This window comes from Erinaceus europaeus, chromosome 5 (genome assembly GCF_950295315.1).
Source record: "Erinaceus europaeus chromosome 5, mEriEur2.1, whole genome shotgun sequence".
NCBI classification, from domain to species: domain Eukaryota; kingdom Metazoa; phylum Chordata; class Mammalia; order Eulipotyphla; family Erinaceidae; genus Erinaceus; species Erinaceus europaeus.
The window spans coordinates 127,949,114-127,966,528 of record NC_080166.1 but is presented as its reverse complement, the minus strand read 5'-3'; the positions used below and the strand labels follow the sequence as shown (position 1 = coordinate 127,966,528).

Below are 17,415 nucleotides of genomic sequence, written 5' to 3'. Positions count from 1 at the left end.
CCCACTTCAGTTTCTCTGTCTCGATCCAAAATAAATAAAGCTCTTTTCTTTTTTTTTAAATAAATCCCTATTTAAAAAAAGATCGATGTATTTATTGAGAGAGAGATAGAAGTGCGAACCAGAGTATCACTCTGGCGTGTGTGATGCTGAGGACTGAACTCAGGACCTGAGGTTTGAGCCTTCAACACTTCGCCCACTGTGTCGCTTCCTGGGCTGATGTTTCTACTTTTTCTATCTGGAAAGCAAATGCCAGCTTGGAGTGGTGGAGCCCCTGGAAACCACCCAACACATCTATCACTATCTCCCCCATGAAAGTGGGAAAACTAAAATTAAATAAACAGGGGAAGGGGAGCTCCCAGCTGTGGGCTTGGCAGGCCCCCGAGGTCTCCATGCTGGGCGAGGGCTTGGAGTGAGTCTCAGAACCGTGCTGTGTGGGCAGCTCTGCAGAGGATGCTGGCAAACTCCCCAGGACTCTGAGCCTGCCCGCCACCCACTGCTCTTTCTGCCCCAAAGTGCCCTGGGGACCCAGCTCTGGGCTCTCATCACCGCCACCTAGGAGCCGGCTGCCGGGACAGCGTCCTCAGTGCAGATGGCAGCTCTGACCAAAGCTTCAGACTCGGGAGCTGCTGAACTGGGTAAGGGTGTGGCTTCAGAGCAGGACACCAGGCTGGTGCAAGTCCGTCCGCCCATGTTGGGGGAGACAGGTCTGGGGGTGGAAGGGGCAGCGTGGAACCCAGGGGATGATGCCCACCCCCCAGCCACACTGCCATCTGCACGGCCGCAGGGAAAAGGACTGACACCACGCAGGGTGGGTGGTGGCAGGCCTGGTTGAGCGCACACGTCACAGTGTGTAAGGATCTGGGTTCAAGCCAGATTCACGAGGGGTGAAACAATGCTGCAGGTGTCTCTCTGTCTCTCTCCCTCTCTATCTCCCCCTTCCTCTTGATTTCTGGCTGTTTCTATCCAACTAAAACTGAAACCACGCTGGGCTGGAAGCAGCCGGAAGAAACGCAGGGTGCATCCCCACCCTGAGCTCCGAGCTGGGAGCAGGGGCGGCTGCTGGACTGGGGAGGGCTGGGATGGGCTGGGGTGGTGGCAAGGTGCTGTGAACCTGGCTGGACAAAAAGTACATGTTCACTGGAAGTCAGCCCCTGCGGTCAATGAAAAGCATCTCTCCCTCTCTCAGGCTGACACCCTCTTCCTAGGAGGGAGGTGGCACCCGCCACTCTGTGGACACACACACAGGCTCATTGTCAGAGCGGGACTCCAAGCAGGAGCTGAGAGGACACCAGTCTTGCTGGCCAAGTCACAGGAGGCAGAGGCTCCTGGGAGCCCTGGGAACTTGCAAGAGTGACAGAGAGGACCCCACTGCCCCCCCCTCAGTTTCTCCTTCCCTGCTGCTCTGGAAGTTCAGATGCTCCCCTCTCCCTACCTCCCACTGGACCAGGGACTCCTGCCCCCGAGGTCCAGGGCTGAACTCCCCACTGCTCTCTGGGGAGTCCCTGCCCCCCCCATGCTGGACTCGACTTCCTGTCCTCAAGGCCCAGGTCTTGTCTCATCAAGTGAGAATGACAGGAACCACCTCCCCCAAGGAGGCTGCCAGGGATGTGTCACAAACCCACCCACTCACTGACTTCCCTACACCCCCACCAAAGGCTCTCCTGCCTCTCCCTCCCTCCCTCCCTCCCTCCCTCCCTCCCTCCCTCCCTCCAGAAAAAAAAAATTCAATAAAACCCTGGGCCACAGAGATAGCATCATGGTTCTGGCAAAAGACCTGGCTTGCCTGAGGTTCTGAGGGCCCAGGTTCAATCCCCAGCACTGCCATAAGCCACAGCTGAGCAGGGCTCTGGCTTCTCTGTCTTATTAAAACAAACAAACAAAATATTTAATAAAAAGAAAAAGAAAACTGCCTCCCTCCTCACATCAATCAATAAGGCTGATCCCATTCACAAGGAGTTGTGGCTTCCCCTCCCAATAGGAGCTACTGAAATTACTGGGCAGGAATATTCTAGGAAGCTCACATTATCGCCCTTTGTAACAGCAGAAGGTTCAGAAAATGCTGAGCGGGGAGTTGGGGGTGGGGGGGCGGTAGTGCAGTGGGTTAAGCCCACATGGCATGAAGCGCAGGGACCGGCAGCATTAGGATCCCGGTTCGAGCCCCCGGCTCCCCACCTGCAGGGGAGTCGCTTCATAGGCCGTAAAGCAGGTCTGCAGGTTATCTGTCTTTCTCTCCCTGTCTTCCCCTCCTCTCTCCATTTCTCTCTGTCCTATCCAACAACAATGACATCAATAACAACAACAATAAAAAAACAACAAAGGCAACAAAAGGGAAAATAAATATTTTTTAAAAAAGAAAAAAAAAACGCTAAGCATCTTCCACCATATTGACAAAAGCAGGTGCAGGCTATGGCATGTCCATTCAATGGAATATTACAAAACCCTGAACAAGGACATGGGTTCTATGTGCAGCAAGGGGGGGGGTCACGTGGGTTCATTTAAGGGAAGGGGCGGAGACAGAGGCGATGTGCTAACATCAGTGAACTCCACGCGTCTGTACAGACAGACACACAGACAAGAGAGTGCCGACTGTGGGTTGGGTGGGGGTGGAGTAGGGAGAGGGAAGAGTGTCTTCCTGTGGCCTTGAACTTGTGACCCCACCCACCCCCAGCCTTGTATCAGAGCCAGACGAACAAGCCTTTGCTCCCACGTGTTTCTGGAGAGTGGCGGATGCCGTGTCCTCCAGACCGTGTTCAGGGCTCCGTCGCCACCTACCGTGATCTTCTTGTGGTCGGGAAACTCCAGGCCGAAGTAGTCTCCTTCTACCAGGTTGAGGTGGCTGCATACGGCATCCAGCAGTACTTTGCCTGGCGCCCTTTGCTGGAACAGAACAACAACAACAACAACAAAAGGGGAGTATTACCACTGGGTCGTGTTGCCCTCTTAGCAGGTGCTAATCTCGATACACCTTCCCTTCAAAGAATGATAATGGGTCAACAAGTTGTGGTAATGGACTGTCTAATGGAATACTATACGGCAGTCAAAAATGATGAAGTCACCTCTTTTGCCTCATTCTTGGCTGGAGCTGGAAGGAATTGTGTTACGTGAGACCAGCCGAAAAGAGAACAGACAGAAGATGATCTCACTCGGGTGGAACTTAAGGAACAGGGACAGAAAGGGGCAACACCAAGTGAAACTTGGGACTGTGTGGAGTGTGTTCAAAGCAAAGGACTCTGGGGAGATTGAGGAAGGGAGGGGACCGCGAGGGTCTTGGCGTCCTTGTGCATGAGGGCGGCTGGGGGTGAGGGTGCTAGCAGCCACCTGCCATGGGGAGATGAGACATTATATCCATGTGTCAACAGCCGTGCTGGGAACCATTAGCCCCAACAATAGACTCACAGACTTCCCTGCCCCCACAGTTCTCATAGTATCTTAGAGACAGTCTGGCTGTTTCTTTTCTTTGCAAGTTCATGCTTCAATTCCCCATGATCCACACGAGCCTAAGGTATCTGGTAGGTGTCTCTTGCCTCCTGTCTTACGCCACAGAGCATAATCACCTCCAGTTCTGCCCATTTTGTCCCACAAGATACAATGGAATCTTTTTCACTGCAGAGTATTATTCTATAACTTCTCTGGCCCAGTCCTCTGTGGACAGGCATTTGGGCTGCTTCCTCCCCTTGGTGACAGTGAAGAACGCAGCTGTGAACAAGGGGGTGGCAGGAGACCCTTTGAATTAGTGTCTTCACGCACAGGAATTTTCAGCTCACTCAGTTATTTATTTATTTATTTTATTGGTGGGATTCATGGTTTACAGTCAACAGTAAATGCAGTTGTTGGTCCATGTGTAACATTTCTCAGTTTTCTGCAAAGCCCTCTCACTCCCAGCCTAGGTTCTCCTCCACCATCACGTGCCAGGACCTACCCTGCCCCACCCCCAACTTCCTTTACATTGGTGCAATACACCAAACCCAATCCAAGTTCTGCTCTGTGTTTCCCCTTTCTGTTATTTTTTTCAGCTTCTGTCCATGAGTGAGATCACTCCATGTTCATCCTTCTCTCTGACTCATCTCACTTCATATGACTCCTTCAAGCTCCATCCAGGATGAGGTGAAGAAGGTGACTTCATCATTCTTCACAGCTGAGGACTATTCCATTGTGTATATAGACCACAACCTCCTCATCCACTCATCTGGGTTGTTTCCAGGTTTTGGCTATTATGAAGTGTGCGGCTATGAACACAGGTGTACACAGATCTACTGTGTAGATGGGTGTGATTCAACTACTTTCTGGGAGCATCTGATGCCTGCTCCTGCCTTGTACCCCCAAACGCAGCAGCCCACAGGGCTCTCTTGTCGGGGTCCCTTCAGCTCTGTGTGAAGACTCTCAGCAAAACCACCCTGTTACTGGAGCTAGAGGCCACATCTGTTCACCCCACGCCCATGGTCCCAGGACCAGCCAGTCTGGCTGAATGACTGAGCACGAGTGAAAGGCCTGCACTGTGCTGGGTACAGGCCAGCCCCCGAGTCTCCCCGCTATTATCCTGGCAGCCCCCACCCCAGCTGTCTACTTCTATTCCCCAGCAGAGCATCTGACAGCGGGGAGTGATGGGGGTGGGGTGGAGCCAGGCTCGGGTCTGCCTGGGGGTTCTCTTCCCCACACAAGGGAGACCCGAGATGTCTGCGTGCTGGGGCCACATTCGCTGGTTTCTGGCTGTCCTGCCCGCGGACAGGAGCTGAGAGTCTCAGCAGAGGATTAGAGAGGAGAGGCCCAGGTGCTGGGGGCTCAGAGCCTTGGGGGCTCAGTGACGGGGGAGCCACCAGCTGGCCCGGCCTGACCTGAGCAGCTGTCACAGGTGCTCCCGGCACCAGCACACACACATTCTCTCTCTCTCTCTCTCTCTCTCTCTCTCTGACTTTAGACTCTAGGGTTCCCCATGGCTGGAATCCAGAAGAGGGCCAGCTTAATAGCTCACATGGATAGTGAGCTGCTTTGTTGCCTGTACAACTCAGGTTCGAGCCCCAACTGCACTGAAGGGAACCTGGTGCTGTGGTTTCTTTCACTGTCTCTTTGTCTCTCTAAAGTGAGAGAGAGAGAGAGAGAGAGAGAGAGAGATACAGTTGAGCTCACATGTATCATGTGCAAGGACCCAGGTCTGAGCCCTATATCCTCACCTGCAGAGAGAAGGTTGACCATTGATGAAGCAGGGCTAAAGGTCTCTCTCTCTCTGTCTCTCTCTCGGTCTCTCTCTCTCTCCCTCCCTCTCTCCCTCCTATCAAAGGATAAAATACAAAGAAAAAAACTGATACCTGCTAAAAGCAGGAGATCTGTCGTGTAGACACCACGCCCCAGCCACAACCCTGGTGGCAATAAAAAAGGGAAAGAAAGGGAGACTTCCAGAGGCGGGGCTACGGAGCAGCAGCAGCTGTGTCTCTCTCCTCTCCCGGGTCAACTAGGAACACCAAAGAAGACCACCTGGTACGGCAACAAGACGGGACTAGAACCACTTCAGGAAGCCACCAAGTCACCGGTGAGTGCAGACACATGTGGCTCATGGACAGAGAGGAGCCTAGGGAGAGATTAAGTGGCTGGTAACAGTCTGGCAGTTTACCAGTTGAGACACCACCACCAAGAGGACGGCTAAAGGGAGGAGAGGACTCCCCTGAGACTCACCAAGTGCAACTGTGAGTCAACACTGCTACTGCGCTCAGAATCTGGAGCAGCGGCAGGGAGGCCCTGTGCTGACACCAGGGGACAGAGAACTAACCAGGAAACTCAAGAGTGGGGCTGTGAGAGTTTCTTTGCGTAACCACTGGATTATCTCTGCCCCACCCTGCTTTATCTCTTGGTCTGGAGTAAGTAATTAAGCTAAGAAGCCTACTTATTGTTTTAAAGCCCTCAGGCTCCCATAACCTACAGGGAAGAAAAAGAACAAAAGAGGCTTTTAAGCCACTGAGCTGAAACTCAGGGATTAAAATACTATTGAAACAACTGTCAACTTCCACAACTGTGAACCCTTTAATTACCATACTTAGACACAAGTCAATCCAGGCAAGAGTGATCAGTAATTTGAAAAGTACTGAGAGAGGGAACTCATAGCATAATATGTAAAATGGTTAAACCAACAAGAAGAAATACTGGAGAAATGAACCAGGACAAGAGACCAGCTAAAAGCCCCCCAAAAGTTGAAGCACAAAATAATGAGGTCAACATCCAAACACTAGTTAAGGAAATCATCACAGGAGTGAGTAAAGAGTTGGAAAGAATTGTCATCAGAAATGCAGAAACAACAAATGAGACTGGAAGAAAACACTAATTATCTCAAGGTTATTAGAGAGTTGAAAGCTGAAATAGCTGAGCTAAAAACACAACTAGCTGAACAAGCTAAAACAGTATCAGAACAGGGTAACAAAATAGATGAACTCCAGAAAACAGTAGAGGGGAGAGAGAATAGACTCAATGAGGCTGAAGACAGAATTAGCAAGATTGAGGACGAATTAGAGACAACTAAAAAGAAGTAAGAGATCTCAAAAAGAGATTAAGAAATACTGAAAGCAACAACAGAGACCTATGGGATGACTTCAAAAGAAATAATATATGCATTAATGGCTTACCAGAAGAAGAGAAGGAGGGGAAGAAAGCATTCTTCAGGACATAATAGCTGAGAACTTCTTTAGTCTAGACAACATCAAAGACAAAAAGGTTCCAGAAGCCCAGAGGGTCTCAAACAGAATTAACCCAGACTTAAAGACACCAAGACACATCCTATTTAGAATGGAAAGGAATAAGGATAAAGAAAGGATCCTAAGGTTGTAAGAGAAAAAAAAAATAGTCACCTACAGAGGAAAACCCATAAAGCAGACTTCTCCACACAAACACTATAGGCCAGAAGAGAATGGCAAGATATCTATTGAGTGCTCAATGAGAAAGGCTTTCAACCAAGACTACTGTACCCTGCTAGACTGTCATTCAGACTAGATGGAGGCATAAAAACCTTCCCAGGCAAGCAACAGGTGAAAGAATTAACTATCACCAAGCCTGCCCTGAAAGAAGTTCTGAAAGGTCTCCTAAAAAATGCTATCCCCATCAAGATCTCAACCACATTTTTTAGAACAAATGCTACAAATGTTTATCTGGAACCAGAAAAGACCTAGAATTGCCAAAACAGTCTTGAGAAGAAAGAACAGAACTGGAGGCATCACACTCCCAGATCTCAAATTGTATTATAGGGCCGTTGTCATCAAAACTGCTTGGTACTGGAACATGAACAGACACACTGCCCAGTGGAACAGAATTGAGAGCCCAGAAGTAAGCCCCCACACCTATGGACATCTAATCTTTGACAAAGGTGCCCAAACTATTAAATGGGGAAAGCAGAGTCTCTTCAACAAATGGTGTTAGAAAAAATGGGTTGAAACATGCAGAAGAATGAAACCAAACCACTATATTCCACTAAATACAAAAGTCAATTCCAAGTAGATCAAGGACTTGGATGTTAGACCAGAAACTATCAGATACTTAGAGGAAAATATTGGCAAAACTCTTTTCCGCATAAATTTTAAAGACATCTTCAATGAAATGAATCCAATTACAAAGAAGAAGGAAAGCATAACCCCATGGGACTGCATGAAATGAAAAAGCTTCTGCACAGCAAAAGAAACCACTACCCAAACCAAGAGACCCCTCACAGAATGGGAGAAGATCTTTACATGACATACATCAGACAAGAGGCTAATAACCAACATATATAAAGAGCTTGCCAAACTCAACAACAAGACAACAAATAACCCCATCCAAAAATGGGGATAGGACATGGACAGAATATTTACCACAGAAGAGATCCAAAAGGCTGAGAAACACATGAAAAAATGCTCCAAGTCTCTGATTGTCAGAGAAATGCAAATCAAGACAACAATGAGATATCACTTCACTCCTGTGAGAATGTCATACATCAGAAAAGGCAATAGCAACAAATGCTGGAGAGGTTGTGGGGGTCAATGGAACCCCCCTGCACTGCTGGTGGGAATGTAAATTGGCCCAACCTCTGTGGAGAGCAGTCTGGAGAACTCTCAGAAGGCTAGAAAAATGGACCTACCCTATGACCCTGCAATTCCTCTCCTGGGGATAATATCCTAAGGAACCCAACACATCCATCCAAAAAGATCTGTGTACACATGTGTTCTTAGCAGCACAATTTGTAATAGCCAAAACCTGGAAGCAACCCAGGTGTCCAACAACAGATGAGTGGCTGAGCAAGTTGTGGTATATATACACAATGGAATACTACTCAGCTATAAAAAAACTTCACCGTTTTCAGCCGATCTTGGGTGGATCTTGAAAAATTCATGTTAAGTGAAATAAGTCAGAAACAGTAGGATGAATATGGGATGATCTCACTCTCAGGCAGAAGTTGAAAAACAAGATCAGAAGAGAAAACACAAGTAGAACCTGAACTGGAATCGGCGTATGGCACCAAAGTAAAAGACTCTGGGGTAGGTGGGTGGGGAGAATACAGGTCCAAGAAGGATGACAGAGGACCTAGTGGGGGTTGTATTGTTATATGGAAAACTGAGAGATGTTATCCATGTACAAACTATTGTATTTACTGTCGAATGTAAAACATTAATTCCCCAATAAAGAAATTTAAAAAAGGAAGATAGGAAAAGAGAAATAAAGAAGAAATAAAGAAAGGTGAAGTAGTGCTGCAGGTGTCTCTCCCCCCTTTCCTTCTCGATTACTCTGTCTTTAATTGATAAACAATAAATAAACCTTAAGCTAGTATCTCAAAGGAATATGATTCTTTTTAAGTTCACTCCTGTCTACTCTACATATAGGCTAATGCAGAAGCATTTTCTCTCTCCTCTCAGATGAAGTCGAGTTTCTCTCTGCAGGGCGGTGGTTCCGTCTCCTTTCTCTTCCCCTTCCTTCCTCGCCCCCTCTGTGGGGCTCAGCAGATGGCTTGCCCACCTTGACGCCAGCAGAGGTCCTGCCGCCCTGTGAGAATCGCCCCAGCCCGCTGCCGCTAAGGAGAGAACCCACCGGGTTTGCATCTGCCTGGGTTCAGAGCTCTGCTGCTGGGCCTGTGCTGCTGCTTCTATTTGAGGAGGAAGGTAACCATGGCGACTGTGGCAGGAGGGACTGGCTTCTCTCACAGGCATGTCTGCTCCCCACTGGTGCTGAGGAGAATGCTGCAGAGAGCCCGGGACCTGCCACGTGTGGTCACAGGGCGCTGGTGGCGGATAGGGGTGGGGGGGGGGTGTGAGTAACAGGACGGCTTGAGGGCCTGAGGCACGACTGTCACTCAAGGTGCCATGTGACATGGGTCTGTCTGAGTCATACGTGTGGACAGACAACCAGCTGGCTGAGAATCTGTTAGAGAGAAACAGAGCACAGTGGTCTTTCTGCATTTTGGTCCATACTGCCAGAGAGGCATGTTAAGGGATGATGACCAGAGGGCTCTGAACCCCAATTCCACTAGGACCCGGAGAGAGAAGAGGCAAAAAAGGAAGCATATCTGTAAGTAAGAATAGGTGGAGGTGTGACTGAGAAGGGGGGGGGGATGCCAGGCCGTAGTGCAGCGGGTTAAGCGCATGTGGTGCAAAGCTCAAGGACCAGCATTAAGGATCCCAGTTCAAGCCCCTGCCCCGCCCCCTGCAGGAGAGTCGCTTCACAAGTGGTGAAGCAGGTCTGCAGGTGTCTGTCTTTCTCTCCCCCTCTCTGTCCTATCCAGCAACGATGACAGCAATGGCAACAATAACAGCAACAACAATAAACAACAAGGGCAACAGAAGGGGGAAAAATGGCCTCCAGAAGAGTGGATTTAGTGCAGGCACTGAGCCCCAACAATAGCCCTGGAGGAAAAAAAAGAAAAAAAAAGTAAGAAAGAAGGAGGGGCCATGGGGGGGTGGGAAGGACAAATATATAAAGGTATAGACAGACAGTTATAGAAATAATAGTCAAGCCGCATCTGTGAGCTTGGGAGAGCTATTGCAGTTTCTAATGGAGGGAGGGACACAGAATTCTGGGGGTGGAAACGGTGTGGAATGATACCCATTATCCTACAATTTCATAAATCAATATTAAATCACTAGTTAAAATAGAGAAGTAAAACTCACCTTGAAGTCTCAAGAATGGCCAAAAAGAAAAAAAGAAAAAAAAAATTCATACAGTAGCTGAGGAAACAGTGCAACTGGCAGAGCATCAGACTTGCATGTCCAAAGTCCCCTGGTTTGATCCCTGGTGCCGTTCGTACCAAAGTGGCGCTCTGGTTTGTTGTGTCATGAGAAGTGGGTAATATTTGGTTGCTGAAAAAGTCACAACCTGTTTTTCTATGCAAATGGGTCGTGACTTTTCCAACAACCCAATAAATCATTCTTCTTACAAAAATAGCAGAAAGTCTGCTTAAAGACCAGGAGGTAGTCCGCAGTAGAGTACAAGCCTAGCATGTGTGAGGTCCTGGGTTCAACATCCACATGGCACAAATACACCATCGTTGAGCAGTGGAGTGGTTTAAAAATGAAAGTAGCGGGAGTCGGGCGGTAGCGCAGTGGGTTAAACGCAGGTGGCACAAAGCACAAGGACCGGCTTAAGGATCCTGGTTCAAACCCCTGGCTCCCCACCTGCAGGGGAGTCGCTTCACAGGTGGTGAAGCAGGTCTACAGGTATCTATCTCTCCGTCTTCCCCTCCTCTCTCCATTTCTCTCTGTCCTATCCAACAATGATGGCATCAATAACAACAATAACTACAACAATAAAAAAAAACAAGGGCAACAAAAGGGAATAAATATAAAATAAATAAATAAATAAAAATGAAAGTAGCAACGGACACACGCTGTCTGTTCCAGGTGGGTCATAAGCCAGCAGGACTGTATGTCCCCAGGAGACAGTGTAAAGACAGAGACCCGGCAGAGAGGGTCAGGGACAGCAACAGAGACCAGAGCAACACAGCTCGGAGACAAGGGTTGGCTGCTCTGTGGGGCGGCCTCTTGGCAGAGACAAGGATAAAGACAGTCTGATCCCAAGTTGGGGAGGGGCTGGGGTGCAGGCAGCACAGCCTGGTCTCTCCAGCTTGGGGTCTCCGTGACGGCAACTCTGCCACACGCAGGTCCCCCCCTCCCCGTGGGGGTCTATCACAGGCCCCTTGAACACCATTCTCGCTTTCTGACAGAGAAATTGCAGCAAAGGAGAAACTCAATGAGCAGTAAGCAGCTTGGGATAACACACTAATTCTAGCTGCAAAAGTTCTTTTGTTTGGTTGAAGATTTGTTTGTTACTTCAATACCAGGAAAGCACAGCTTGGGCGTAGGCGGTGCCAGCAATAGAACTCAGAAACACATACACATACACACACACACACACACACACACACACACACACACACACACACGTACGTGCTGTGCTCTACCAGCTAGGCCACCAATGACAACGTCCTTTTTTCACCCGCTTATTTATTTATTTATTTATTTATTTCCATGGGACGCCACTGATGCAAGGCTAAGCCACCCACCCCTCCCCCGTCCTGCAGAGATCTCTTTAATTCGGTCAGTGGGAGAGGCAGGCATGTTAGAGAATGGCATATACGTGCCTGAGGGCCCAGCCACAGTCCTCTCACTCATAAAAATCAACGCTAGAAAATTCTTGGGGGGGGGGGAGACTGGGTGGTGGCACACCTATTACCAAGCTCAAGGATCCAGGTTCAAGCCCCCGCTCCCCACCTACACAGGGTCTGCTTCATGAGTGGTGACACTGGTCTGCAGTGTCTGCACAGGGCACTGGATCCATAGTGCCCACCCCAAGCCCCAGCAATAGCCCTGGTGTCAATAAAAATTAATAAATAAATACTTAAGAAGAAGAAGAAGGTTCCTGAGTAGACAACCAAATCTACACCATGACGGGTAACCCACCACCAAGAGCTGTTTCTCTTTTCCCCAATGCTGTGGCTCCTGATGTGAACATGTCTGAGTATTTCTGTTGGTTGCTCACAAAATAAGCTTTGGATTCCCTTCCACCCAGGGAGGGAGGGAGGTGGGGAGAGACCCAAGCTTGGACTCAGAGTTCACACCTGTTGTCTCCATGTCCCTGACCAGTCCGGCCCTCTCTTCCTTGAAGCCCTGGGCCCTGAAGCTGAAGACACTGTGCAGGAGAGCCCTGCTACATATGTACAAACAAACGTCCCTGCATATTTGCTGAGACCTCTGAGCAGAAGGCTCTTCCCAGATGAACATAAACAAGCCAAAGAAGAAGGAAAGAAAAAGGAATCAATTCAAAGCAAATGGAAGAGAGCGGGCAGGAGAGAGTCCCCCCCCACACACACACACGTGTGCCACTCTCTACAAAATGACAAAGGAGAAACCTGGAATCTGGTTACAGCTGAGCAGAGTCAGCAGGAGAACAGGGAGACAGAATTCCCCAAAAAGTCAAGGGTGGGAGAGATGCCAGGTACTTCTAAGAATGTAAGGGAGAAAGGGGGAAACAAAAAAAAGACTGAAGGGAGTCGGGCGGTAGCACAGCGGGTTAAGCGCATGTGGTGCAAAGCACAAGCACTGGCGTAAGGATCCCAGTTCGAGCCCCCGCCTCCCCACCTGCAGGGGAGTCACTTCACAGGTGGTGAATCAGGTCTGTAGGTGTCTGTCTTTCTCTCCTCCTGTCTCAATTTCTCTCTGTCCTATCCAACAACGACGACAACAACAACTACAATAATAAAAACAACAAAGGCAACAAAAAGAAAATAAATAAATATCTTAAAAAACTATAATTTGCATCCTCATATAACTCAAAATTCAAAACCTAAATTAAAAAAAAAAACAACCCACAAAAGGTTATAATAAGATAGATGTGGATAGTGGCAAAGAGCTCTTTGAGATTTGAAAAGCAGCATGCAGAAATAAACATGTTGATGGTGAATCTAAGGGTGGGGTGGGAAATACAGTGGGGGTGGATGGGAAGAGGAAGCAGACACTGAGGGGCTAGGGACAAAAAACTGTCCCGTCAGCTGAACAAAGGGACTTCCAGATAAAATATAGATCGTTATAGAAATAGTCTTTCCACAGGCGGGGGGGGGGTTGCTTCACAAATGGGGAGGAGGGAGAGGAGGGGGGAAGGGGAGGGGGAGAGGGAGGAGAGAGGGAGGAGGAGGGGAGAAGGGGAGGAGGGGGAGGAGGAAAAGGAGGAGAAGAAGAAGGAAGAGGAGGAGAAGGAGAAGAAGGAGAAGAAGGAGGAGAAGGAGGAGAAGGAGGAGAAGGAGGAGAAGGAGGAGAAGGAGAAGAAGGAGAAGAAGGAGAAGGAGAAGAAGGAGAAGAAGGAGAAGAAGGAGAAGAAGAAGAAGAAGGAGGAGGAGGAGGAGGAGGAGGAGGAGGAGGAGGAGGAGGAGGAGGAGGAGGAGGAGGTGGCTGGCCCTGGGGACACTGGCCTTCTTGCAGATCTCTTCTCTCTACCCCAAGCCTTGGCCCCAACAGCAGGAGCCAGGATTTTATTTCATTTCGTTTTATTTTTTTTTTTGCCACCAGAATTTTTGTTGGGGCTTGGTACTGGCACCTTGAGTCTACAGATCCCAGTGTCCATTTTTCCTCCCTTCCTCCCTCCCTCCATTTTACTGGATAAGACAGAAAAATGGGGGGGGGGGCGGGGACAGAGAGAGACAGACCTTTAGGCCTGCTTCACCTCCCCCCTGCAGATGGGGTGCCGGGGCTTGAACCCGGATCCATGCAGATGGTAATGTGTGTGCACCACTGGGTGTGCCACCACCTGGGGCCACTAAGGATTTTGAAATACAGGGCTGGGGCTCCGGACAGGGCTGCAATGCGAGAGAGAAAGCAGCTCTATGTTTAGACCAAGCCCTCTCCTGGGTGCACAAACACCCCCGTCCTCCGTCCCCCCACCCCCGCCCACTGTGGCTCCGAGGGGGGCCAGGCGTCTGTGGGGACACAGTGCTCCCCTTGTTCCCCTCTGCGCTTGGGTGCTCATTAAACCCACTTCAGATTGAGTTTCAGAGGCCCCCAGGCCGCCAGGAGAAAGGGCTCTTTCAGCAAACCCGGTGTCACTGAGCTCACAGACCGCACCCCCCCCCTTCCACCTGAGGCTCTGTGCTAGTGACCCTTCGAAGGCCATGAGCAGAAACTCCAAGATTCAAAAACAGCTTGGACTGGGTGTGACGTATTGCGCCAAAGCAAAGACAGAGAGAAATAAATGAACAAATCGTAAAAAAAAAAAAATTCAAAGGGGGGCAGGGCGCCCACCTGGTTGAGTGTGCAGGCTGCAATGTGTAAGGACCCAGAGTCAAGGCCCCGGCCCCCACCTGTAGGAGAGAACCCTGAAGTGAAGCAAGGCTGCAGCTGTCTCTATCTCCCCATCACTCTTGATTTCTGTCTCTCTCTCCAGTAAAGAAATAGTTTAAAAAACAAACAAACAAACAAACAAACAAACAAACAAACACCTTTTTTTAAAGGCCGGGATGGAGGATCTTTGGGATCCGAGTGCCTGATGGTGAGCGTGTTTTGCAGACACTTGTCACAGGGAGATGAGATGTTATACCTATGTATCAACAACTCTACTGTAAAGCCATTAAACCCCCAGCCCCCTGCCCCCAGGCTGGGAGTACAACATAGGAGCATGAAGGAACCATCGAGCAGAAACCAGAGCCTGTCTGCTCAAGGGAGGTGCCCATCCTTCCCAGCAGCAGAGAGAGGCCGGCTTCACCTCCTCAGGCATGAGGTGTGTGTGTGTGTAGGGGTGCGGGTAGAGGGCACTAATTCAGCCTTGAAAGAGCATTCAGCCCCACCAAGCCGGAGTCTTCTGGAAAGACACCTGATAGCACACAACCTGCCTCCGGAATGATAATACCAAGGAGGGCTGAAAAGTTGACATTTTACAGAATCCAGCTTAATGCCGGGACAGAAGGGGGTGGGGACTCCCCCCCCCCCCCAGGCAGGCCACATGTCTTTCTTCATGTGCAGACAGAGCTTCCCCACTCTCCCCAACACTTCCCAGAGCTCTGGAAGGTTCCCCAAGAAGTCAAGTGAAAGACATTATTTTTACATGTCTATATTTTCAATAGAAAACATTCTGAATGTTGCTCTATTAGTTCTGGGGGGTAGGGATGGAGAGAGAATGGGGGGGGACATTTTTTCAGCCCTGCAAAAGGAATTTTTAAATGCCTTTTAGGCAAAAAGGCATTCAAGGGAGAAAAAAAATCAGCAAATGAGAAGATGGGAGAAATAATAATACTGTTTTCAGGGCCCTTCAAGAAAACACTGGCTTGGTGGCGCACCTGGTAAGCACAGGCATTACAGTGCACAAGGACCTCAGTTCAAGCCCCTTGTCCCCACCTGCAGGTGAGGAGTTTCAGGAGCAGCCAAGCAGGGCTGTCAGGCCTCTCTCTTTCCCTTCCCTCTCACTTTTCCTCTCTGTCCCTATCCAAAATCAGCAATACAAAATATAAAACAAAAGCGACAACACTGGGCTCTGAAGAGGCCAGAAAAGTCTCCCCAAACAGCGAGTGTTTAATTCACATAGCCCATATATTTTTTTAATTTTTTATACTTTATTTATTTTCCCTTTTGTTGTCCTTGTTTTTTTTTTATTGTTGTCATAGTTATTATTGTTGTTGTTACTGATGTTGTTGTTGTTGGACAGGACAGAGAGAAATGGAGAGAGGAGGGGAAGACAGAGAGGGAGAGAGAAAGATAGACACCTGCAGACCTGCTTCAGCGCCTGTGAAGTGACTCCCCTGCAGGTGGGGAGCCAGGGGCTCGAACCGGGATCCTTATGCCGGTCCTTGTGCCAGGTGTGCTTAACCTGCTGCGCTACCACCCGACTCCCTCATTTCCCATGTTTTATATTAGGGGTGACGGGGAAGACTGGCGAGGGTTCCTGCTCCAGCTCTGTGTTATCTGCAAAGGAGACCAGGGCTCCAAGCTTCTGGTGGCTCTCTTTTCCTTTCAAAGGCTGAAACATTTGGGGAAATGGAAATGCAGATGAACTGGGGGAAGGGGAAAGAAATTTAAAGACCCTTTACTAGAAACACGCAAGGAGCCAGTGAGACAGGAAGTAGAGAGGGCAGCTAGCAAGGGCTGGGGGGCAGGGGAGTAAGAGAGGAGGAAGGGGAGGAGGGAGAGGAAAGGTGCAGAGAGAGAGTTTAACAGAGAGTTCAATTTGGAAAGGCAGCAAGAATTCCAGATGGGGAGGGTGGAGAGGGTTAGTGAGTGCACTCCACACCACAGGCCCGTACACTTCTGAGTGCTGGTAAACTCACATTATGTGGATTTCACAATGGAAAGAAGGGGGGAGGAGGAGGGGAGGAAGAGAAAGAGGGGAAGGAGGGGGAGGAGGGGGAGGGGAGAAGGAGAAGAAGGAAGATGGGGAGAAGGGGAGGGGAGGGGGGCAGTGGAGGAAGAGGAGGCGAAGACAGGGAGGAGGAAGAAGAGGGAGGAGGAGGAAGAGAAGGGGGAGGAGGAGGAGAAGGGGGGAGGCGGAGGAGCAGACAGCACACACTCCGCAATACTGTCTATAGCAATACTGTCTATAGGCGGGAGGCTTGGGTGTGGGCGGAGCACAACTCAAGTCATACAAAATAAAATGTTCCTTCTGCTAAGCTGCGGGGGGGGGGGGTGTGCACCGAGAGGTGAGTGCTCACGCAAAGATCTGGGTTCAAGGCCCAGGTCTCCACTAGTGGTGATGGTGGTGGAAAGGTTTCATGAGTGCTGAAGCACTACTGCAAGTATCTCCCTTCCTTTCTCCCCTCTCCCTCTGTTTAATCTTTTTATTCCTTCCTTTCTTCCCTCTCCCTCTCTGTTTAATATTTTTATTCCTTCCTTTCTCCCCTCTCTCTGTTTAATATTTTTATTCCTTCCTTTCTCCCCTCTCCTTCTCTGTTTAATATTTTTATTTTCATTTTTTAATTCTTTATTAATTACTGGATAGAGACAGAGACAAATTGAGGAGGGAAGTGGGCCAGAGATAGGAAAGAGACAGAGAGACACCTGCAGCCCTGCTTCACCAGTCCTGAAGCTTTCCCCCTGCAGGTGGGGGCCAGAGGCTTGAACCTGCATCCTTGTGCCCTGTAGTGTGTGCACTTAACCAGGTGCGCCACCGCCTGACCCCCCATCCCTCTCAATTTTTTGATAAAAATAATAATTTATTATTATCAAATAATAACTGTAATAAATCATTCAAGAATATTTGTTATAAAAACAGAGAACTCAGGGCCAGGTGGTGGCGCACCTGGTTGAGCGCACATGTCACAGTGCACCAGGACCCAGGCTCGAGCCCCTGGTCCCCACCTGCAGGGGGAAAGTTTCACGAGTGGTGAAGCAGGGCTGCAGGTGTCTCCTGTCTCTCTCCCTCTTCCCCCCCCCCTCCAGGGTTATTTCTAGGGCTCGGTGCCTGCACTATGAATCCACTGCTCCCATAGCCATTTTTCCTTTT

At 49.4% G+C, this 17,415-nt stretch overlaps 1 protein-coding gene across 3 annotated transcripts in view; it reads right to left on the bottom strand.

Annotated features, from left to right (window-relative positions):
• FARP1 (FERM, ARH/RhoGEF and pleckstrin domain protein 1) overlaps nt 1–17,415 on the bottom strand; it is a 222,512-nt gene that overhangs the window by 66,670 nt on the left and 138,427 nt on the right. For all 3 annotated transcript variants that reach the window (XM_060191788.1, XM_060191789.1, XM_060191790.1), the window contains one exon: nt 2,773–2,877. In XM_060191788.1, coding sequence (XP_060047771.1) covers nt 2,773–2,877 — 105 coding nt within the window. The remainder of the gene's footprint in view (nt 1–2,772; nt 2,878–17,415) is intronic.